The sequence below is a fragment of the Pongo pygmaeus genome, chromosome 2, assembly GCF_028885625.2.
Source record: "Pongo pygmaeus isolate AG05252 chromosome 2, NHGRI_mPonPyg2-v2.0_pri, whole genome shotgun sequence".
Lineage (NCBI taxonomy): Eukaryota > Metazoa > Chordata > Mammalia > Primates > Hominidae > Pongo > Pongo pygmaeus.
This window is the reverse complement of record NC_085930.1, coordinates 194,844,791-194,869,424: the sequence shown is the minus strand read 5'-3', so window position 1 is coordinate 194,869,424 and position 24,634 is coordinate 194,844,791. Positions and strand designations below refer to the sequence as shown.

General features: G+C 49.0%; 1 protein-coding gene across 8 annotated transcripts in view; it reads left to right on the top strand.

The window, feature by feature from the left end:
* Positions 1-15,921, top strand: part of IGF2BP2 (insulin like growth factor 2 mRNA binding protein 2) — a 177,703-nt gene extending 161,782 nt beyond the window's left edge. For 4 of the 8 annotated variants that reach the window (XM_054483580.2, XM_054483578.2, XM_063662492.1 and 1 more), the window contains 6 exons: positions 1,207-1,275; positions 2,226-2,342; positions 7,472-7,546; positions 10,128-10,259; positions 12,520-12,633; positions 14,041-15,921. In XM_054483580.2, the coding sequence (XP_054339555.1) occupies positions 1,207-1,275; positions 2,226-2,342; positions 7,472-7,546; positions 10,128-10,259; positions 12,520-12,633; positions 14,041-14,133 (600 nt within the window). In that variant the 3' untranslated portion in view covers positions 14,134-15,921. The remainder of the gene's footprint in view (positions 1-1,206; positions 1,276-2,225; positions 2,343-7,471; positions 7,547-10,127; positions 10,260-12,519; positions 12,634-14,040) is intronic. The other 4 variants (XM_063662496.1, XM_063662494.1, XM_063662495.1 and 1 more) reach the window with 1 other exon arrangement.
* The last annotated feature ends 8,713 nt before the right edge of the window (positions 15,922-24,634 follow it).

Sequence of the window (24,634 nt, the reverse complement as noted above, 5' to 3'; positions counted from 1 at the left end):
GATCACCTGAGGTCAGTAGTACGAGACCAGCCTGGCCAACATGGTGAAACCCCATCTCTACTAAAAATACAAAAAATTAACCAGGCGTGGTGGGGGGTGCCTGTAATCCCAGCTACTTGGGAGGCTGAGGCAGGAGACTCGCTTGAACCTGGGGGGGCGGAGGTTGCAGTGAGCCGAGATTGCGCCACTTCTCTCCAGCCTGGGCAAAAGAGTGAAATGCCATCTCAAAAATAAAGAAATAGAATAAAAGCAGCTACTTTCTAAATTTCTATTTTCTTAATAGCTCTACTTTTTTTCTGTCCATATCTGCCCTCCTGTTCCCTGCTCCTCTCTCTCCACATTCATTTTCTTTCTCTCCTCTCTCAGTCTCTCTCCCTCTCTTTTTTTTCCTATGAAGACAGGGCCTTGCTCTGTCACCCAGGCACAGCACCAGTGCAGTGGTGCAGTCATAGCTCACTGCAGCCTCAAATTCCCAGGCTCAAGTGATCCTCCCACCTCAGCCTCCTGAGTAACTGGGACCAGAGTGCACACTACCACACCCAGCTAATTTTTTATTTTTATTTTTTATAGAGATGGGGTCTCTCTATGTTACCCAGGCTAGCCTCAAATTCTTGGACCCAAGTGATCCTCCCATTTCAGATTCCCAAAGCTCAGTCTCCTTTGACATTTCTCCCTTCTCAGGATTCTTTCCATTCCTTCTAGAATTCTCTGATGGAGCTGACTGATCTATCTGCCCAGGAACACATTTGCTTGTTCTGAATAACTCTTGGGTTTTATCCAGCACACTCTGTCCTTTTTCATCTACGACTCATCATTGTCCAGAAAATGAAAGGCACTGGCCCCGCCTCTCCACCCGAGGGCAGGTTAAGAGTGTATGGATGCAAGTGCCAGTGGGTGTATGTGTGTATGTGTGTGTTCACACCCATGGTATGTTCCTAGGACGCCTCAAGCATGACTCAGCTTAGAAATGATGAACATTTAGCCCAGAGAGCTACTGCAACCAGGGGACATCTTGCCAAGCATTCCGTGGTGTGAGTGGGAAAAGTGGAGCAGAGATCTGAGACACAGGGACAGGCGTGTAGACAAGACAGTGGAGCCAGCTGATGCCACAGAGAGCCTGTGTCTCATGTGGGGAATCTTGCCTCCCTGAGGACAGTCACAGTCCCTGAGGGCACCCGCCCACTGACTCTTTCTCTCATGCTGCAGACCCACTCCGGATACTTCTCCAGCCTGTACCCCCATCACCAGTTTGGCCCGTTCCCGCATCATCACTCTGTAAGTGCCCCCTCAGTTCAGCCGCACCTGCCACTTTTCCTTCTCCTGGGGCTGGGCCCACTTGGCCCTTGGTGGCCAGTGAATGTTCACAGTGCAGGTCCTGTCTCCTGTGGCTCTGGGTTGTCCTGGGAGTGACACACCTCAAAGCCTGAGCACGCCCAACTCCCCAGCACCCGAGTGCCCTTGAGGTTCTACAGAGGCCTAGGCCGTTCCTGTTGCACAGTCCTGTGGATGCTCGCACACCTCACAGGCCGCAGGAGCTGCTGCAGATGGGCAAGCAGAAGACCAGATGAGCAGGTGCTGTTGGCACTGAAAAGCAGAGTTTCCAAAGATCTTTGAACAAAGTCTAGCAAATGAGGAGAACGTCATTTGCACAGACCCCACTTGCAAGGACCCCTGGCAGCCTTGCCCAAGAGCTTCTGCCTTTTGTCACAGGGTCCCAGGAGGGATGGTTCACCCCATCTTCCTGGGCAGGTCACCGTGCAGCTGGGTCAGGTCAGGTTTAGTTGTGAAAATGCTTCTCTGGATACCAGATGGGTTGGGCAGCTTTCCATTCCCTCTAACAGAATGCCTTGGGGCCGTCTTCAGGCCAGGTATGTTTAATAGCTGTTTTCATTTCTTGGGTGAAGACACAGGAGAGATACAGATCACATTTGTGTAAGACAGAAAACCTGTGAACAGACAGCTTTTGGAATCCAACAAATTGAGAAGCTCGAGAGGAGTATGCCCTTGATTATCACTAGCACTGCCTGTGCTCAGGTCCTTTCCTCAGGCTTCACACCTGCAGAGCCGCAGGCCGCAGAAGGATCCCGTGCACCATTTTGGCCATTTCCTTGGGTGGCGGGGCCTTCCCACCATGGGGTTCATGATAAGGCGCTTGGTACCTGTTGAGTGCCTGGAGGAGAAAGCCTGGTTGGAATGATGTCTTCTTCCTTGTCTCGCCCTCCCAGTATCCAGAGCAGGAGATTGTGAATCTCTTCATCCCAACCCAGGCTGTGGGCGCCATCATCGGGAAGAAGGGGGCACACATCAAACAGCTGGCGAGATTCGCCGGGGCCTCCATCAAGGTGAGGCTCCTCCCGACGGCCCTTGCGGCCCTTTTGCCACCTCCCCTCACCCCACAGCCCTTGTTCCCTCTCAGTCCCGGGCAGTGCCACACCGTGCAGAGAGAATCCCATAGTGATCTAGAACATTTGCCCCGTGACTGTTCCCATCCACTCTCATCTTTCCTTTTCTTATTCCTTTACTGTTCAGCGAACCACTGAATTAGAAAACAATAGTAGCAAACAACCCAATCCAGTCCTTTTTGTTTTATCATTGTTGTCCTCAAGAAGATAAAGAAAGGTTGAGGATTTTCCCAAGCTAAGGGAAGGGACTGCAGTAAAGTGACAACTTAGCAGGTATCAGTGTACGGTGCTTTAATGAGTCTCCACAGGCCCTGAACTACGAGAAAATAATGTGAATAAAAAACTCTTTGAAAAGCAATGATAAAATCATAAACAAAAGCTGAGGGTCTAACCCAATATGCAGCCCAGCCTGAGCATAGCAGCTCAGGAAGGACGGTCCTTGACTTATGGAAAGGCTGCGAATGCAGACGTGGCTGCAGCTCCAGGCCCACATCCTGCCTCCTTGAGCACAGTGTGGAGAATCATCAGAGAAGCTGAAAGGGGAGGATTATTTGCCCCTGGTCCTGCTCCAAGACCAGCTATCAGCTCTGACTCACGGGCAGAATGCTGAGCACGTCCCAAGCCTCATGAAACATTTTCGGAAACAGAGTTTTTGTTGTTACGCAAAATAATTTGCTACCATGGGACAACCCAGAATTCCAAATGAGAAGTCTCATGACTTGGAGAGAAAGAATGCTTACACTTTCTCCCCAGGAAGAGCTGGAATTTCTCCCACAGCAAGTGTGCTAGAGGAAAAACAAAAACAAAATATTCTGAATAGTACAGAACAAGGGTTGCACTGAGACCATCAGAGAATTTCATTTTGGTGAATTATTTTCCCTCTCAGACTTCATTTATCTCATCTGCAGAGTGGACAGACAGGATGAGAGCCCTGAGGTGTGGGGGCCCTTGTGCCCAGCAGGCCTGCTGCAGGTGAGACCCCGGCCTAGGCACTGATAGGCAGGTTCTGGCCCGACCCCTGAGGGTGGGCTGAGTAAAGTGTGGAAGACCCCCCAGCTGGCTGCAGCCCTTGGGCCTTGCCCAGCTTTCAGTCCTGCAGTCTGAGATGCCGGCAGGAGAAAGGACCATTTCAACTAAAAGGGACTTGAGGGACCATCTCATCAAATCCCTGTCTTGTTCAGCAGAGAAAAGTGAGGCTCAGAGAGTGCCGGGACATGGGCAAGGCACACATGTGGCAGGGCTGGCTCTGAGATGGAAATTCTGCTGACTTCTGGGATATCCAGCACCTCCTGGGGCTCACCACTGCAGCGCCTCTTCGTTTACTATTGCCCGTGAGGAGCTGGCACCTAGGGAGTTTTCATTGGCTTGTCCAAGGCCACAAAGCTGAAGAATGAGAGAGCCAAGATTTGCCCATGTTATCCGGTTTCTGGTCCAGTGTGTTTTTCCACCATAGCAACCTAACTGTGATGCCAGAATCATTCCCAGCAGGCCCTTTAGGAAAATAAGAGATCAGTCACATGGGCTGCATCCCACAGTCCCAGGTCCCAGCAAGGTCGAGTGGTGACGTGTCACTGTGCTCCTGGGCTCCGTGATGGGCAAAGACAGCAGTGCTGCATCCGGAGGACAGAATGGACTCTAGAGCTTAGGAGGGTCCAGACAATGTTTTTTATGTTGGGCCAACAATCTTCTCCAGCAACCTTCTACTTCCCCAGCTCCTGCCTCTCTCCATAGCATAAACCAGGGAGGCCAAATATTTGTGAAGGAAATTTCCAAATTTTTAAAATCAATCGGCCAGGTGTGGTGACTTATACCTGTAATCCCAGCACTTTGGGAGGCTGAGGCAGGTGGATCACCTGAGGTCAGGAGTTGGAGACCAGCCCGGGCAATAGGGTGAAATCCCGTCTCTACAAAAATACAAAAATTAGCCATGCATGATGGCGGGTGCCTGTAATCCCAGCTACTTGAGAGGCTGAGGCAGGAGAATCACTTGATCCTGGGAGGTGGAGGTTGTAGTGAGCTGAGATCACGCCATTGCACTGCAGCCTTGGTGACAGGGTGAGACTCTGTCTCAAAAAAAAAAGTAAAAAAATCAATCTGGGTTTTGCTAGATTCCCTTCGTCTCAACAGGTTCCTGAAAACATCTGTCTCTAAAGCAAGACGGATGATCTCACTAACTCCAGAGATTCTCCCACCCCTAGTTTCTACTTTGCCAGTCTTTGGGGGCCACAATGAGGGGCACATTTGATGCTGCTGGGCAGGGAGAGAGCCTCACACTCATCCATGGGAACAGAGTGCCCAGAGGAGGTGGGCTGAGCTAAGATCTGGGTGATGCACTCCAAGAGATGCTTTGGTTGCAGGTGAGAGCTGAGCTTCCGTCACCTGCTTTTCCTGTAGAACAGGCTTCCAAATGCTGCACAAAATGCATTCAGCCAGTGACACCTAATTCCAGATCCTGACTCCAGCCCTGCTTACCCTGTGATATTGGCAGTTATCTCTGGGTTCCATCTGCTTCAGTCATAAGATGGGGTCCTCATTCCTGCCCCTTTAGAGGGAGTGTGCGCATGGAATGACATTCCAAAACTACACAAGTGCACAAGTAGCCCTCCGGCTTCTGGTCTACGCTGGCGAATGCCAGGCAGTAGAGCCCTCAGAGGTTTCTTTCAGAATCTGAGCAAAGCAGCCACAAGTCACTACGAAGTGGACAGTGATGGCAGAACTGATTTGGTCAGTGTGAATCATGAATCAGCCATTCGCCTTTCTCGGTTTGGGTGGTGGTAGGAGCTGGGAACCACACAGCCATGATCTGCTCTCTCTTACTTACTCAGAGATAAGGACCAGGTTTAATGCCAGTTATGGATCTCAAAGTAGAGTCAAGGGATCCTGCCAGAAGTCTCAATGGCCAGGCTCTGTGTGGTCTGCCAGAGGGTGTCAGACCCCTGGACGCACTCAGATCTGTGTTTTTTGGCCAAGGCCCTGCCAAGAAATGGCTGCCCACAGCAAAGGAAGTCCCCCAGGAAGCTCAGCTGTTGGTCACTTGAGTCTCACATTTATCCTCATCCACCAAGGAGTCACGGCCAGAGAACTCTTTGCAGATGCCATGAAGGGGTCCCTCCTTCCAGAGCGGGACAGGGTCTGCGCATGTGTTGGCTGTGCACTTACAATAAAGCAGGGGCAGCCACCCTGGATCCTGAGGCCCATGGATGGAAGCTGGCTTATAGCACACGCTGAGAGGAAACAAAATTGAACCTTCTGGAGGTGGAGGTCTTCCTGGAGGATCCCGAGTGACACAGTGGTCCAGAGGTGATCCATGCACAAATGCAACACTGAGGGTAAATCCCATTTCACTAAACAGATCTTTCTTGAGACCTAGTCTCAGGAATGGTGCCTCCCTTGAATCCCTACTTCGGTTTTGCCTTAGAACATGATGTCCCTGTCATTGACCACGTTTCTTGTTTCGTATTTGCTCTTAGCTTAGAACTGCACCTGTGGCCAACCTGGGGCAGGTGTGTGGGACCTTATGAGATGTGTGTGTTCTGACCTCAGTCTTGGCTCATCCTTACGATCCTAAATGCCTGATGTGCACTCATTTTACTTTTTTTTTTTTTTTTTTTTTTTTTAAGACGGAGTCTCACTCTGTCGCCCAGGCTGGAGTGCAGTGGTTTGATCTCGGCTCATTGCAGCCTCCACCTCCTGGGTTCAAGTGATTCTCCTGCCTCAGCCTCCCAAGTAGCTGGGACTACAGGCACGCGCCACCACACCTGGCTAATTTTTGTGTTTTTAGTAGAGACGGGGTTTCACCATGTTGGCCAGGCTGGTCTCGAACTCCTGACCCCAGGTGATCTGTCCATCTCGGCCTCCCAAAGTGCTGGGATTACAGGTGTGAGCCACTGCACGCCTGGCCTCATTTTACTTTTAGTGACATTTAATTTTGCTACAGTGTGTTAATAAGTTTTAATTTTGTATTTATTTTTAGCTGAAGTTTTTTTTAATAAAGCAGGGCATGCAGAAACAAATATGTAACAAGGATCTCTCTAACAAAAATGCCTGCTCAGCCCAGGGTTTGAGTCGTGTTACAAGAGAACCTGAACTCACAGAAACTGAGAGAAGGAGGCTGGGCGCAGTGGCTCACACCTGTAATCTCAGCACTTTGGAAGGCCAAGGTGGGCGGATCACTTGAGGTCACTTGAGCTCTTCTTTGGAGGACTTTGAGACCAGCCTGGCCAACAGGGTGAAACCCCATCTCTACTAAAAATGCAAAAATTAGCTAGGTGTGGTGGCAGATACCTGTAGTCCTAGCTACTTGGGAGCTGTGGCAGGAGACTCACTTGAACCCAGGAGGTAGAGGTTGTAGTGAGCTGAGATCGCGCCACTGCCCTCCAGCCTGGGTGAGAAAGTGAGAGGAGATTTGGAGCTTGCTGGGCCCAGCCCCCATGTTTCACAGATGAGGGAATGGAGGCACAGCGAGGGGAGGAATTTGCAGAGCCAGGACTAGAACCGATGTACCTCCATTTCTCCTCTGCTGCTGTTTTACTCATGACCCATTTGCCGTGGAGGAAGCGGTCTTGACCACACATACTCTAACTCAATTGTCACTTGCAGCTGACTACCCCTGTGAGCTGAGAATTAGAACCAGAGATAGCTTTGCTGCAAGCTCAACTCCAATTTAACACCTTGGTGGACCTGCCCTTCCCTCCCTTTGGGCCCTAGGTGGGTTGGCAGAGCCTACACATCCCTCTTCCTAGAGCTTTTGACTCCCTGGTTATTTCCTAAAACCTGGCTCAGTGAGAGGAGGCCCGTCACAGCTGGTGCTCAGGACAGGGACAGGCAGTAACTACTGGCCTGTGTCTGACTGTCCCTGGGTGGCCAAAACCCCAAATTTGATACTGGGCATTACAGTCATGACTTCCTAAGACCAGAGTGGAGGCAGCATGGCATCAGACAGAGCCAGGGGTAACGGCAGAAGCAAGACCCGGAACCTCCTGCTGGTATGCTTGCCGTCCACTTAGACAAGAAAGAGGGGCTGGGGAATGCAGCTGAGCATCAGCGTTTTCCTCTCCTGTGAACCACAGATCGCCCCTGCGGAAGGCCCAGACGTCAGCGAAAGGATGGTCATCATCACCGGGCCACCGGAAGCCCAGTTCAAGGTTAGTGCCAAGGGACACCTCAGCCCTGCAGGCTCTGGGCACAGAGCAGCCACCTCAGAGGCACGTTCAAGGCTCTTCTTTGGAGGCCCAGCCTCCATTTCCCTCCCTGCTGCTGCCCACCGGGCTCAGGCTCACCCTGTCATCCCTGGCTGTTCCTTCTGCACGTTTGCCCTCTGCTGGGAAGCCCTCTTTCCCTTCCCTCCCATGGAAAAGTAGATCATCTGTTGGTGCCCAGTTCGAGTGGCCCCTCCTCTGGCACCTCTGATCCCTTAGTGCTGGTTTTGAGGATGGATGTCTCCGGCTCATTTAGTCATTTCTACCCTTCAAGCTATGGAGGACTAACACAGGTGTAAGGGGAAGTAGCATGGTTTGTTGGAAGGTTCTTTGGTGAGGTGTGTTTTGCTTTGTTTTGTTTTTGCCTTTTTTTCTTCCCTAGGAAAATTATAACTTGAGCTTTCTAAAAGTGAGAAACACATATTTATTTATTTATAAAAGTACAATCCTTATCATTAAAAATATTTGAAATTCAGCTGAGAAGAGGAAAGTCACACATGTGGAACCGCTCAAAAGCAATAGCCTCAGCCAGGGGCAGCAGGTGGTGGCATGCTCCTATAGTTCCACCTACTCGGTAGGCAGAGGCAGGAGGATCCCTTGAGCCCAGGAGTTTGAGAACAGGCTGGGCAATATAGCAAGACCTCATCTCTAACGAAAAGAAAAAGATAACAAAAAACAGTAACCCTTCAACTCAGTATTGGACAACATATGGAATATCCATTTAACGGAATATTATTCAGCCACAGAAAGGAATGAAGTACTGATGCAGGGTGCAACGTGGCTGACCATCACACGTTGGTCACGTTGGTTGACTTCTTTTAAAAGAAGTCAGACACCAAAAGCCCCATATAGGCCAGGTGTGGAGGCTCATTCCTGTAATCCCAACACTTTAGGAGGCCAAGGCAGGAGGGCTGCTTGAGCCCAGGAGTTTGAGACCAGCCTGGGCAACACAGTGAGACCCCCATCTCTACAAAAAACATTTTAAAGTAGCTGGGTGTGGTAGCATGTACCTGTAGTCCCAGCTACTTGGGAGGGAGGCTGAGGCAGGAGGATCACTTGAACCCAGAAGCTCAAGGCTGCAGTGAGCTGTGATCATGCCACTGCACTCTAGCCTGGGTGACAGAGCAAGACTTTCTCAAAATAAATAAAGGCCACGTGTGAAATGATTTCGTTCATATGAAATGTCCAGAAGAGGCCAGTCCATAGAGACAGAACGTAGATTGGCAGTTGCCAGAGAATAGGAGGAGTTGGAACTGACTGCCAATAGGTATGAGGTTTTTATCTGGGGGAATAGTGTGGAAATGTTCTGAATAGATAATGGTGATGATTGCACAACATACCACTGAAATGGATACTTTTTTTTTTTTTTTTTTAGTTTTTATTTTTTTGAGACGGAGTCTCCCTCTGTCACCCAGGCTGGAGTGCAATGGTGCGATCTCGGCTCACTGCAACCTCCATCTCTCGGGATCAAGTGATTGTCGTGCCTCAGCCTCCCGAGTAGCTGGAATTACAGGCGCATGCCCCCACACCTGGCTAATTTTTGTATTTTTAGTAGAGATGGGTTTTCACCATGATGACCAGGCTGGTCTTGAACTCCTGGCCTCAAGCAATCTGTCTACCTCAGCCTCCCAAAGTGCTGGGATTAGAGGTGTGAGCCACCACGCCTGGACTGAAGTGTTTACTTCAAAATTGTGACTTTCAGATTATGTAAGTTATATCTCAATATTTTAAGTAAAGAAAAAAAAAAAACATTATAAGCTGTGGTTCTTTTTCACTAAAAAAAAAAAAAAAAGAAAAATAGGTTCTTGGCTCCTCTGCCTTTGGAGTTAGACATCAAAAAGAAAGACCATGTTGAGTGTAGTGGCTCACACCGGTAATCCCAGCATTCTGGGAGGCCAAGGTGGGAGGATCACTTGAGGCCATGAGTTCAAGACCAACCTGGGCAACATGGTGAGACCCCATCTCTAAAAAAAAAAAAAAAAAACATGAGCTATGATCATGCCACTGCACTCCAACCTGGGCACAGAGCAAGACCCTGTTCTCCATTAAAAATTTTTTTAATTAAAAAAGCAACATCAGGCTCCTCAAATCCCATCACCTCCATCCTTTACTGACCAGGGGTATGACCCTGTGGAGATGGGAGTTAAGAATCCCCTGAACAAATTTAGTCAATCAAGCGAACATTTATAGGTGATAATATGGAAGTAAGACATGGAGTTCCATCCCCTCACCCATCCCCTTAGCCCTGACACACAGAACGCTTCCTAGAGGCGGCAGTCTTGTGCAAACCACCAAAACATGAATGCGTGTGCACATTTTTCAAAGTGCAGCCATCGGACGTGGCGGGAGCAGCGCCCCCCAGGTCTGTGAGAGAGCGGAGGCTGGGGCGCGCAGCTTCCTGTGTGTCCCAGGGAGTGTGGGAATGGGACTGACCCGTTGTCTGGACTCTCCAGTGCCCTTCTCAGCACTGATGAAGTGGCCAGCTGTTGGCTGCCTGAGAGTCATTAGTCATGTCTTGCTCTCTCAGGCCCAGGGACGGATCTTTGGGAAACTGAAAGAGGAAAACTTCTTTAACCCCAAAGAAGAAGTGAAGCTGGAAGCGCATATCAGAGTGCCCTCTTCCACAGCTGGCCGGGTGATTGGCAAAGGTGGCAAGACCGTAAGTGTGCTCTGGGCTCGCTTCATCACCTGGGTCAGATTCCCCGCTCTGGCCTTGCCTGAGTTCCCTCAGTCTCCCCTTGGCGCCTTCTGTCCCAATGTACAGTCAGGGTCTTTGGCAGACAAACTAAGGCTCTCCTGGCATCTGAACCCTTTGAGGCATGAGGATCCCAAGGACAAAAATGTCATCGGTTTCACTCCACAACTTAGGGCCCCCAATCCATGGTGCTATAAGCCCAGCACCAAAAACACCACGTTCCTGTGCCCAGTAATACGCACCTTGGCTCCATGATAAATGAAGGCCTCCACTCCCTGAAAACAGAGAGGCTGTCTTCGGCCTCCTTTATACCCACACGTAGCAGCCATTAAAATCGGAAAGCGGGGAGTCCCACTGAGAGAGATGCTAACCCGCTTGGCAGACCACCAGCTTCCCTGGATTTCACTCAGGCCTGTGCCCTGCACTCTCTTCTGACTCTCAGCCCTCCTGGCAGATGCCTCCAGTCCCTAATTCTCCCTCCGCAGGCTCCATCTTCTGGCTGTCCCCCAAACGTGGCTATAGGGGAGCTAGTTTAGCAGTAGGAGGGTGGGCCAGGAGACTGGTTTTTGAAAGATCGTCTACATTTTCTACCGGAAGGTGGCAGGAACAAATGCAGTGTAGTTTGAAAAGTGCCAGAACGTTAACTCTGAAGCTTGTTGGAATGAGCAGGTGGTCTGTAGACCCAGGTATGTTCTGGAATGTGACTTACTGACCTGGGTGGGGAGATGACCACTGAGAAGTTCCAGTAGAGCCTAGTGCAGGCTGGCTGGCAAAGTAGCAGTGTTGGATGGCAGTAACTTGGTGGGGGGTGGGGGGGCCTCTTGAGTCCTGAGTGTGTATGTGTATATATGTATATGTGTGTTATTTGCTGTTTTTGTAAAGCTTTTTTTTTTTGAGACAGAGTTTCACTCTTGTCACCCAGGCTGGAGTGCAGTGGCGCCATCTCTGCTCACTGCAACCTCCACCTCCCTGGTTCAAGTGATTCTCCTGCCTCGGCCTCTTGAGTAGCTGGGACTGCAGGCACCCGCCACCACGCCCAGCTAATTTTTTAATATTTTTAGTATAGACGGGGTTTCACCATTTTGGTCAGGTCAGGCTGGTCTCGAACTCCCAACCTCAGGTGACCCGCCCGCCTCGGCCTCGGCCTCCCAAAGTGCTGGGATTATAGGCATGAGCCACCACACCCAGCTGTAAAGCTCTTTACATAGAAACTCTTAAACGGAATTCAAAACCAAGTTCTAGATATAATGAGTCAGCTTTATACGAAAGAACGAAGCGGTGTGGAATCAGATGATCCCCTGTCTCCAGAGTGCAGTTGGTGCTCCAGGGCACACACTGCGCTTTAGGCAGAGCTGGAATGTAGGAGGCAAAAGAAAGCAGATGGATCAGCAGGGAGCAGAATCCTGAGCCCCTGGGTGTCCTGTTTGGCTATTTCAGAACTAGTCACTGAATTCTCTGCATCCTCCAGACTTTCAGGTTTCCCCTAAATCACATGCTGAACCCGCCTGTGAGCTCAGCATCAGGCCAGAGGGCCAGAGGATGGGGTCTGAGCCCTCAGGTAGCGTGCAGTCCTGTTGGGAAGCAGGCCCAGCGAGGCAGCGGGGAGGAGAAACAATGCAGGCAGTGGCTGGAGACACGAGGAGCTCAGCATGGGCTGGAGGCTTCTTGGAGGTGGGCCTGGGGCGGGATCCCCTGGCTGGGAGAGAGGACAACAATCCAAGGGTAGGAACAGCATGAGCAAGACTTGGCGGCAGGAGTGAAAACGAGGAGGAGGGAACAGCAGGGCTGATTCTCAGGGAAAGTTAACCAAGAGGAGGTTTGGGCTCGTGGTCAGCACCCAGGAGAGCATGTCCAGGAGGAATGATCTTACAGGGTAGGGGTGGGGAGTGGGGGGGTTATGGGAAAGCCTGGGGTCTCTGTGGGCATGTGCAGGCCTGCATTGATGGGAACTCCAGAATAAGAGAACTTCGCCTCAGAAGCAGCCCCAGGAGTCCGTGGCTGGACTCCCTCTCCCTGTCATTGAGCCTGTCAGGGCCCAACCAACATGGCCCCATGTACCCAGGGGCAGAGGAGCCCCCGGGGTGTCCTCGATAAAAGGAAAGGAGAGCAGAGTCCAGCCCCGCTCCTTCCACTGCTCCACCTCTTGGCCACTCACTCCGTCCTGAGCCCACCACGTTGACAGGGAGGGAACCTATCCAACCCATTGCCGTTTCTCCCTTCACAGGTAAATGAACTGCAGAACTTAACCAGTGCAGAAGTCATCGTGCCTCGTGACCAAACGCCAGATGAAAATGAGGAAGTGATCGTCAGAATTATCGGGCACTTCTTTGCTAGCCAGGTACTATGCTGTGAGGGCCCCGTCTCTCCTGCAAGTCTCTTTTCAATTCTCTGCTAAGCTACTGGTGGCCTGTCAGGTGGCCACAGGCCCTGAGCACCAATCCCCGCCAAGATGGAACCTCTCCCTGGTTCTTCCTGGCTCTTTAGGGATGGCCCCTGGGGCAGGGGACGTTGTTTCACACTTCTCTCCACTGTCATCCCCGAGGTATGTATGCTAGGAGCTTGGGGAAGAGTGGAGAGTTAAGCGCTTAAGCAAAGCCACGCAGGTTCCAAGCCCCCTGCAGTGCTTAAGGGCATGGCCTCAGCTTCCCTCACCCTCTATCCTCAGGCCTCAGTCCCAGCCTCCCCACTGGGAGCCAGGCAAGCCCACCCTCTGGATTCCTCCCTGAAAGCCTGAGCACTCACTCTGAAAGGCTACATGCTCACGGCATTTCTCTCTCCTCCTCCTCTTCCGTCTCACCACAAGCCACCCTATCAAAATACTGCACCTCCACACAGCTGCTTCTCTTTCACTGGGAAAGGCCAGCACCTGGCCTCTTTCTCTTTGATGCTTTTGTAAATTGAGTTTTGGGGAGAGCGTTCCTGGTCTTTGTCCTAAACCAGTGAAGACAAACAGTGTACTTGGTGTAAGCAGACACTGAAGGTTTGTCTAAGCTGTCAGCCTGCTCTCCCAACACCTGTGCCTGTGCCAAGAGACCTGATGGTCCAGGAAAGGGCACTTGCCACACTGGATCCCCCGCCACCCACACACACACCCCCCACCCAGTGCCCTTTGAAATTCTCACTTGGGTCTTCTGCAGTCAGAGTCCCTGGCCACGCCCCTGTCTGCTGTCTCCCAGCTCACCTCCTCAGTGCCCTGGGAATGTGTCTGAACAGCCGGTTCCTACAGGAGTTCAGTCTGCAGGGAGCTGCTTGCAGGGACAATGCTGGGCTGGGTGAGAGGACAGGTGGGGGTTCATGTGTGTGCTCCAGCTATTCAGGGTAGAGCATCTGGGCTCAGTTTCTCCCTCCCTCCCCTGTCCATCACACTCATGCCCTCCTAGCCGCTGTAGAACGGAGGCAGGAGCAGCACGGGAGCCCAAGTGTAGCTTGGGCTATACGGTTGCACGGCCCCCTGTTGCTGGCGCCCTGCTTCTGCTTCCTGGCCTGTCCGTCCAGCAGTGAACTGGAAGCTGCCGGAGTCCCATCCCCTTACCCTGGACCTTGGGGTGGGAGTGGAGGGGGGACCTCTGCCACTTACTTCCAGGCAGAAAAGGGCCCAGAGTAAAGTGCGGGGGTGGGTAGATGATGCTTGTCTGAGCATTCCACCCTTCGTCCCCAAGCCCCAGAGCCTCCCCTGCCGTTTGTCCTCAGAACTGGGTTCCTTTTCTCCCCTGTCCCGTCCTCTCCCTTCTCTCCCTTGCTGCAGACTGCACAGCGCAAGATCAGGGAAATTGTACAACAGGTGAAGCAGCAGGAGCAGAAATACCCTCAGGGAGTCGCCTCACAGCGCAGCAAGTGAGGCTCCCACAGGCACCAGCAAAACAATGGATGAATGTAGCCCTTCCAACACCTGACAGAATGAGACCAAACGCAGCCAGCCAGATCGGGAGCAAACCAAAGACCATCTGAGGAATGAGAAGTCTGCGGAGGCGGCCAGGGACTCTGCGGAGGCCCTGAGAACCCCAGGGGCCGAGGAGGGGTGGGGAAGGTCAGCCAGGTTTGCCAGAACCACCGAGCCCCGCCTCCCCGCCCCCCAGGGCTTCTGCAGGCTTCAGCCATCCACTTCACCATCCACTCGGATCTCTCCTTAACTCCCACGACGCTATCCCTTTTAGTTGAATTAACATAGGTGAACGTGTTCAAAGCCAAGCAAAATGCACACCCTTTTTTTGTGGCAAATCGTCTCTGTACATGTGTGTACATATTAGAAGGGGAAGATGTTAAGATATGTGGCCTGTGGGTTACACAGGGTGCCTGCAGCGGTAATATATTTTAGAAATAATATATCAAATAACTCAACTAACTCCAATTTTTAATCAATTATTAATTTTTTTTTCTTTTTAAAGAGAAAGCAGGCTTTTCTAGACTTTAAAGAATAAAGTCTTTCTTTGGGAGGTCTCACGGTGTAGAGAGGAGCTTTGAGGCCATCCACACAAAATTCACCCAGAGGGAAATCTCGTCGGAAGGACACTCACAGCAGTTCTGGATCACCTGTGTATGTCAACAGAAGGGATACCGTCTCCTTGAAGAGGAAACTCTGTCACTCCTCATGCCTGTCTAGCTCATACACCCATTTCTCTTTGCTTCACAGGTTTTAAACTGGTTTTTTGCATACTGCTATATAATTCTCTGTCTCTCTCTGTTTATCTCTCCCCTCCCTCCCCTCCCCTTCTTCTCCATCTCCATTCCTTTGAATTTCCTCATCCCTCCATCTCAATCCCATATCTACGCACCCCCCCACCCCAGGCAAAGCAGTGCTCTGAGTATCACATCACACAAAAGGAACAAAAGCGAAACACACAAACCAGCCTCAACTTACACTTGGTTACTCAAAAGAACAAGAGTCAATGGTACTTGTCCTAGCGTTTTGGAAGAGGAAAACAGGAACCCATCAAACCAACCAACCAAACAAAGAAAAAATTCCACAATGAAAGAATGTATTTTGTCTTTTTGCATTTTGGTGTATAAGCCATCAATATTCAGCAAAATGATTTCTTTCTTTAAAAAAAAAAATGTGGAGGAAAGTAGAAATTTACCAAGGTTGTTGGCCCAGGGCGTTAAATTTACAGATTTTTTTAACGAGAAAAACACACAGAAAAAGCTACCTCAGGTGTTTTTTACCTCAGCACCTTGCTCTTGTGTTTCCCTTAGAGATTTTGTAAAACTGATAGTTGGAGCATTTTTTTATTTTTTTAATAAAAATGAGTTGGAAAAAAAATAAGATATCAACTGCCAGCCTGGAGAAGGTGACAGTCCAAGTGTGCAACAGCTGTTCTGAATTGTCTTCCGCTAGCCAAGAACCTATATGGCCTTCTTTTGGACAAACCTTGAAAATGTTTATTTAAAACAAAAAAAAAGATGACAAAGAAAAACAGAGAGAGATAATATTGGAGATGTCCTGAATTTTAATAGGGTACGCGCCATTAGGGCTTTTTGCGCTAAAGGATGAACATGTACTGGTTTATGTGGACAAGCCATTATACCACCAGACTGCAATGCCAGTTTCCTCTACTGCAAACAGTGTTCTGTGACAAAAAAAAAAAAAAAAAAAAAAAAGAAAAAACAGAAATATATCCAGCTAACAAGATCCTGGTGTCTTGGTGTTTTATTTTACTAAGCATTGCCTCATCCCAGGTGTCAGCTGAGTCCTAGCTCTGAGGGACCTGGGCAGACAGGCGGTAGATGTGACCAGGATCCACACAGCTACTCTGAGAAAGCCGGTTTTGCCCAGGAAAGTCTTTGGGAGAAGCTAAGCTAGATCGGTGGTCAAAGTGTAGTCCCCAGACCAGCAGCATCAGCTATCACCTGGGAACTTGTTAGAAATGTAGATTCTTGGGGTCCGCCTTGAATCAGAAATCCTGGGGGTGAGGCCCAGCAACCTTTTCAGCAAGGCCTCTGGGTGATTGCTGTGCGCACTGAAGTTTCAGAACCTCGGAGCTAGAGGGATGGATTGACTGCATGTCAAGCTAGAGAAGCCCAGTCTATCCTTAAGGAACTGCAAGCCTGGCCAGGCAAAGCTGCTTTTTAAGTGGAGGAAAGGGGGAGGATAATATGCCCGGCAGTTCCGGGAAGAGGCACTGCACGCCTCCACGGGAAGCTCACTATCAAGTGCAGGCATACCTCAGGGACGTCGCAGGTTCAGTTCCAGACCACCACAGTAAAGCGAACTTCGCAATAAAATGAGTCATACACATGTTTTAGTGTCTCACTGCATATGAGTTATGTTTACACTGTATTAAGTGTGCAATAGCATTATGTCTAAAACTGTACTTTTTTTTCTTTTTTTTTTTTTGGTGACAGAGTCTCGCTCTGTTGCCCAGGCTGGAGTGCAGTGGTGCAATCTTGGCTCACTGCAACCTCTGCCTCCCAGGTTCAAGCAATTCTCCTGCCTCAGCACCCCGAGTAGTTGGGACTACAGGCATGTGCCACCACACCTGGCCAATTTTTTGTGTTTTTACTAGAGATGGGGCTTCACCGTGTTAGCCAGGACGGTCTCAATCTCCTGACCCCGTGATCTGCTCGCCTCGGCCTCCGAAAGTGCTGGGATTACAGGCGTGAGCCACTGTGCCCGGCCCAACAGTGTACATATCTTAATTAAAAATACTTTATTGCTAAAAAATGCTAAGGATCATCTGAGCCTTAGGCAAGTCGTACTTTTGGCTAGTGAAGAGTTTTGCCTCAATGTTGATGGCTGCTGACTGATGAGGGTGGTGGTTGCTGAAGGTATGGGTGGCTGTGACGGTTTTTTCAAATAAGACAATAATGAAGTTTGGGGCATCAATTGACTCTTCCTTTTACAAGATATTTCTCCGTAGCATGCGATGCTGTTTGATGTAGTACTTTATCCACAGAACTTCTCCCAAAATTGGAGTCAGTTCTCTCAAACCCTGCTGCTGCTTCATCAACTAAGTTTATGTAATAATCTAAATCCTTTGTTGTCCTTTCAACAATGTTCACAGCATCTTCACTAGGAGTAGATTCCATCTCAAGAAACCACTTTCTTTGCTCATCCTTAAGAAGCAACTCTGCCCATCTGTTCCAGTTTGATCATGAGATTGTACAATTCGGTCACATCTTCAGCCTCCACTTCTAGTTCTCTTGCTGTTTCCACCACATCTGCAGTTACTTCCTCCACTGAAGTCTTGAAGCCTCAATATCATCCATGAGGGTTGGAATCAACTTCTTCCAAGCTCCTGTTAACGTTGATATTTTTACTTCCTTCCATGAATCACAAATGTTCTTAATGACACCGAGAATGGTGAATCCTTTCCAGCTTTTCAGTTTACTTTGCCCAGATCCATCAGAAGAATCATTATCTATGGCAGCTATAGCCTTATGAAATTTAATTTATTTTTATTTTTATTTTTGAGACGGAGTCTCGTTCTGTCACCCAGGCTGGAGTGTAGTGGCTTGATCTCTACTCACTGCAGCCTCCACTCCTAGGTTCAAGCAATTCTCCTGCCTCAGCCTCCCAAGTAGCTGGGATTACAGGCACCTGCCACCACGCCCAGCTACTTTTTTTGTATTTTTACACCATGTTGGCCAGGCTGGTTTTGAACTCCTGACCTCAAGTGATCCTCCTGCCTTGGCCTCCCAAAGTGCTAGGATTACAGGCATGAGCCACCATGCCTGGCCAGTGTTTTAAAAAATTTATATCTTAAAAAGATTTGAGGCTGGGTGCAGTGGCTCACGCCTGTAATCCCAATACTTTGGGAGGCTGAGGCAGGCAGATCACCTGAGGTCAGGAGTTCGAGACCAGCCTGGGCAACATGGTGAAACCCTGTCTCCACTAAAAATACAAAAATTAGCCAGGCGTGGTGGTGCACGCTTGTAATCCCAGCTGCTTGGGAGGCTGAGGCAGGAGAATTGCTTGGATCTGGGAGGTGGAGGTTGCAGTGAGCCGAAATTGTGCCAGCGCACTCCAGCCTGGGCAACAAAGAGATTCTGTCTCAAAAAAAAAGAAAAGATTTGAAGGTTGAAATTATTCCTTGATACATGGGCTACAGAATGGATGTTGTTAGCAGACATGAAAACATTCATCTCCTTGTACAGCTCTTGGGTGACCAGGTGCGTTGTCAGCAGTAATAATTTGAATCTCAGTAGGGGGCTTAAAATATTCAGTAAACTATGCTGTAAACAGATGTGCTGCCACTCAGGCTTTGTTGTTCTATTTCTAGGACACAAGCAGAGTAGATTTAGCCTCATTCTTAGGGGTCCTAGGATTTTTAGAATGGTAAATGAGCATTGCCTTCAGCAAAGTTACCAGTTGTATTAGCCCCTAAGAGTCAGCCTTCCTTTGAAGCTCTGAAGCCAAACATTGACTTTTCCGCTTTAGCTATAAAAGTCCTAGATGACGTCTTCTTATAGAAGGCTGTTTGGTCAACATTGAACATCTGTTGTTTGGTGTAGCCAACCTTCATCAAGGATCTTAGATCTTTCAGATAACTTGCCGCAGTTTCTCCAACAGCTCCTGCTGCTTCACCTTGCACTTCTGTATTACAGACACAGCTTCTGTCCTTAAACCTCATGAACCAACCATTGCTAGCTTCCAATTTTTCTTCTGCGGCTTCCTCACCTCTCAGCCTTTATAAAGTCGAAGAGAGTTAGGGCCTTGCTCTGGACTAGGCTTTGGCCTAAAGGAATCTTGTAATTGGTTTTATTTTTTATCCAGATCACTCAAATTTTCTCCCTATCAGCAGTAAAGGTGTTTGACTTTCTAACTGTTCCTGTGTTCCCTGGAGTAGCACTTTTAATTTCCATCAAGAACTTTTCCTTTGTGTTCACTTGGCTGTTTGGCACAGAAGGCCCAGCTTTCAGCTTGTAACTATCAACATGCTTTCCTCACTAAGCTTAATCATTTTTCTTGCTTTCGGTTTAAAACAAAAGATGTGTAACCCTTCCTTTCACTTGAACACTTAGAAGCCATTACAAGGTTGTTAAGTGGCCTGTTTCAATATTGTTTCTTAGAGAATAGGAAGGGCAGAGGAAAGGGAAAGAGATGGGGAATGGCAGGTCAATGAAGCAGTCAGAACACACACAACCTTTATAGATTGTTTGCCACGTGGGCATGGTTTGTGGTGCCGAATTACAAAAGTGATATCAGAGATCACTGATCACAGATCACCGTAATAGATAATATCATAACGAAAAAGTTTGAAATAAATATTGCAAGAATTACCAAAATGTGACACAGAGATACAAAGTGAGCACACTGTTGGAAACATACCAATAGACTTGCTTGACCCAAGGTTGTCACAAATGTGCAATTTGTAAAAAACGCAGTATCTTCAAGTGCAATAAAGCCAAGTTCAGTAAACAGGGTATGTCTGTGTTCTGGGAAGTCAGAAGGGCAGGATCAGCCTTGGACTGAGGAGTGGGTGCTGGACCTGGCACTGCCACCAACGTGCTGTGCAAAGGTTGGACAAGAAAAAAGCCGTGCTCCATTTATAAGCTTATGTTCATAGACTTGGGGAGCCTACGAGAGATGGCTGCCAAGCGTCCAAGCGATCTTAGGAATAAAGAGTTAACACTGACTGCCAGAGGTAGCCAGTTAGGCTTTTTGGGATGACAGTTCATAGCACAGCGGGGGCAGTTGATGGTGAACTGATGGGATTCCAGAGCAGCCACATTCCCCCTGTACCATGTAAAATGTGTTCCTCACTGATGTCCTCACTCATTTTCTCATTTCCAATTTCAGTGATGCTGACTTGACTTTTGAAGTTTTACGGCACAGAGCTGTCCAGCTGTCCCCCCTACTGTTACTCTCACTGCTGTGGTTGGCATGAATATGGACAAGGGACAGCCTGGCCCTTCGTGTGGCCAGTAGAAGCCCCTGTACCTGTGGCTCCAGCTTCACCCTCCCTCATTTAGGACTCAAGCCCACTGCCCTCACAAAGGTAGAAACAAGCCATAGGTGCCAGCCAGCCCAAGAGAAGCCGGGGGATTCTTGGCAACCACCGTCATTACTGAAAGCTGATCCCTAATTGAGGTATCCATGGCAAATGAGCAAGAACACATTTTTTGTGAGACAGTGTCTCTCTGTTGCCCAGGCTGGAGTGCAGTGGTGCGATCTTGGCTCACTGCAGCCTCCGTTTCCCCGGTTCAAGTGATTCTCCTGCCTCAGCTTCCCGAGTAGCTGGGATTACAGGCACATGCCACCGTGCCTGGCTAATTTTTTTTTTTTTTTTTTTTTTTTAGACAGAGTCTTGCTCTGTCACCCAGGCTGGAGTGCAGTGGCACAATCTCGGCTCACTGCAACCTCTGCCTCCCAGGTTCAAGCAATTCTCCTGCCTCAGCCTCCTGAGTAGCTGGGATTACAGGCGCCCGCCACCACGCCCAGCTAATTTTTGTATTTTTAGTAGAGACGGGGTTTCACCATGTTGGTCAGGCTGGTCTCGAACCCCTGACCTCGTGATCCACCCGCCTTGGCCTCCCAAAGTGCTGGGATTACAGGCGTGAGCCACCGCGCCCGGCTAATTTTTGTATTTTTAGTAGAAACAGGGTTTCACCATGTTGGCCAGGCTGGTCTCCAACTCCTGATCTCAGGTTATCCACCTGACTCAGTCTCCCAAAGTGCTGGGATTACAGGCGTGAGCTACCGCACCTGGTAGGACAGCACTTTTTTTTTTTTTTTTTTTTGAGTGGAGTTTTGCTCTTTTTGCCCTGGCTGGAGTGCAGTGGTGCGATCTGGGTTCACTGCAACCCCTGCCTCCCGGGTTGAAGTGATTCTCCTGCTTCAGACTCCCGAGTAGCTGGGATTACAGGCATGTGCCACCACACCCAGCTAATTTTGTATTTTTAGTAGAGACGGGGTTCCACCATGTTGGCCAAACTGGTCTCAAACTCCTGACCTCAGGTGATCCACCCGCCTCGACCTCCCAAGGTAGTGGGATTGCAGGCGTGAGCCACTGCGCCCGGCCTAGAACAGCAGATCTTTGAAGGAAGGGCTTTAAGTACAGGCCCAAGAACTTGGTGATGACACTCAGGATGAGACATCTGGGAGGGGGAGAAGTGACACAGGAACCTCCAAAAGTGGACCCCCTCTGACTCCACCTATCAGATTTCATTGCTTGGCCTGTATTACAGGTGGCAGAATTCCAGGTTTAGCTTCTAAAGTGCCCATTTCCAAACTATTTGTCTATGCATATGTGCAAGAAAGAAGAGAAAAGGGTGCTGACATGATGTCTGACTTGCCCTGGTACAAAGCACCCATAAAGTGTCCTAGGGCTGGAAAAATGAAGAGGAGACCACATGAAGAGGGAGAAGACAGGAACAAGACCAGCTAGCTTTGTTCCTAAGCAAGGACTTTTCTCCCAGCAGCCCATTTCCAGGAAACCCAAGTACTGGATTATTTTGCAACTGGGCTCAACTTGAGTTTTCTGAGGGCAGCACCAGCCTGAGACCATCCTTTACAGGATGGCATCCTGTTCCACCTTATAGTGAGGAAGAACAGTTTCATGCGTGTGAACTGGGCTCTGATGAACTGTTCACATGTGGGCTCAGACCACTACAATCTTCATATTAATTTCTTCAGCTATAAATCCCAGTCTTGACAAGACAGTCTGACATCCCAGAAAGTCCTAACTGCACATGATTTTACACTAAAATAGTAGTTGTTAAATGGAGATTTAGCTTAACCACAAAGGTTTTATTCATTAGCCAACATCACTCCAAAAGCCCCTTCCTACCACCTTAGATGGAACCCCTTGCAAATCTATGATGCGCAGTGGTCTGTTAATCTGAGCCTGAACATCCCTTTTGTCCTGTTTGTCCCCCCACCCTGCAGCTCTGCCCCGTGCCATTCTTGCTTCCTCGAACATGGAGCTCTGGAAGGAAGGTCTGATACAGGCCGGCTGCAGATCAGAAGAGGAGTCCAGCATAGGGGGAGAATTTAAAACAGGAGAAAAGGAGAACTGATAGAAGTTTGGAGGAGTTTCAACAAAGAACCAAAGGAAAGGATTAGCTGTAGACAGGAAGACAGCATCTTGACAGTGATGGGAGGCAAGGGTGAGAGAGAACGCTGGGCTGCTAAGGACAGGCAGGGAAGATCAATAACCTTGCACCAATTGGGATCCAAATGGCTGAGTAGACAGAGAAGGGAGAAGGACTTAAAGAGTATGAAAAGCATCTGGCCTAGTCTTATCCCTGCATCCCTGGGGAAGGATGTGGGCCACAGAGGTATCTCCATGTTTTTATTATGAAAGGAGCCCACAACTCCAGATGGCTAGAAACCAGCCTAAATCATATGTGCATCCAAACTTCTGTGTCTTGGGGCCTACTGGAGACTTTCTGACCTGCTACCATGACGACCAACAACACTGCTAGCAAATTCCCCGGATGTTCACTGTCCATTCCTCCTGCTGCCCTTTATTTCCTCCCTTCACTCCCCTTAAGGCACTGAGGAACAGAAATTGAAGATGCATCCCATACAGGTTAATTTTCTGTTTTTTTTCTTGAGACGGAATCTCGCTTTGTCACCGGGGATGGAGTGCAGTGGCGCAATCGCGGCTCACTGCAACATCCGCCTCTCAAGTTCAATGATTCTTCTGCCTCAGCCTCCCGAGTAGCTGGGATTACAGGCGCCCGCCACCACACCCGGCTAATTTTTGTATTATTAGTAGAGACGGGGTTTCACCATGTTGGCCAGGCTGGTCTCGAATTCTTGACCTCAAGTGATCTGCCTGCCTTGACCTCCCAAAGTGCTGGGATTACAGGCGTGAGCCACCCATGCCCGGCCCATTCTTCTAATCTAACTCATATCAGCCACATAAAGTCATTGTCTCTAGAAACCCTAATTGAGTGTTCTTAACAGCTCTTGCTCTCTCAGAAACAGCTGGCACGAGGGGAAAACCTCACAGACAAAATTATATTCTTTTTATTTTCCCTTTGGACAAAGGGTCTTCCTCTGTTGCCCAGGCTGGAGTGCAGTGGCACAGTCATGGCTCCCTGCAGCCTCAAACTCCTGGGCTCAAGCCATCCTCCCACCTCAGCCTCCTGAGTAGCTGGGACTACAGGCATGCGCCACCACACCTGGCTAATTTTTCAAATAATTATTTTTATTTCAATAGTTTTTTGGGGGGCCTGGTGGCTCACATCTGTAATCCCGGCACTTTGGGAGGCCGAGGTGGGTGGATCACTTGAGGTCAGGAGTTTGTGGCCAGCTTGGCCAACATGGTGAAACCCCATCTCTACTAAAAATACAAAAAATAGCCAGATGTGGTGGCAGGTGCCTGTAATCCCAGCTACTTGGGGGGCAGAGGTGGGAGGATTGCCTGAGCCCAGGAAGTCAAGGCTGCAGTGACCTGAAATCATGCCGCCGCACTCCAGCACAGACAAGAGTGAGCCCGTCTCCAAAAAAAAAAAAAAAAAAAAAAAAAATGGGAAAAGGTTGTAGGTGAATAAGACATTACCTACACAGGGTAAGAAACAGGGTGAAGCCAGCAAAACTACTGTGAATGCATTTGTGTAGTTTTTGCTCTTGGACTGGTGTTTATTTTACAGAACTACAAAACAAAAGCAAAAAGCAAGTCCCTAAACACTGAGAAAAAATGAATCCAACTGTGTATCAAGTTGACAGCATAATCACAGAAAAAATTATTTTGATTTTAAAACAGTATTTTCATTGCGAATCTCTAGTGGGATATATTCTAAGAATAAAAATAATTGCAGGCCAGGTGCGGTGGCTCACGCCTGTAATCCCAGCACTTTGGGAGGCCGAGGTGGGCAGATCACGAGGTCAGGAGTTCAAGACCAGCCTGACCAATATGGTGAAACCCCATCTCTACTAACAATACAAAAATTAGCCGGGCGTGGTGGCAGGCACCTGTAGTCCCAGCTACTCGGGAGGCTGAGGCAAGAGACTTGCTTGAATCCCGGAGGCAGAGGCTGCAGTGAGCCGAGATTGTACCACTGCACTCCAGCCTGGGTGAGACACAGCCAGACTGTGTCTCAAAAATAAAATAAAAATAAAGGGATGATTCATGTCCCACCCAGGACAGAGCAGAACAGTGAGAGATTTTATCATGTTACTCAGAATGGTGTACAATTTAAAACTTACAAAGTGTTTATTTCTGTTATTTTCATTTAATGTTTTCAAACCACAGTTGATCAAGAGTAACTGAAACAAGGAAAGCAAAACCACAGGTAGGGGGGGTTTCTGTACTGTTCCATTTTGCCTAAGTCTTGAAATCCCCAGAAGAAAAGTTTTTTTGGTGAAGTAGTTGAAAGAATTGTTGACTAAAATGATATTAAATCCCTTCGAATGAACTGAAGGCCTACACATGAAAAATGTTATAAAACTT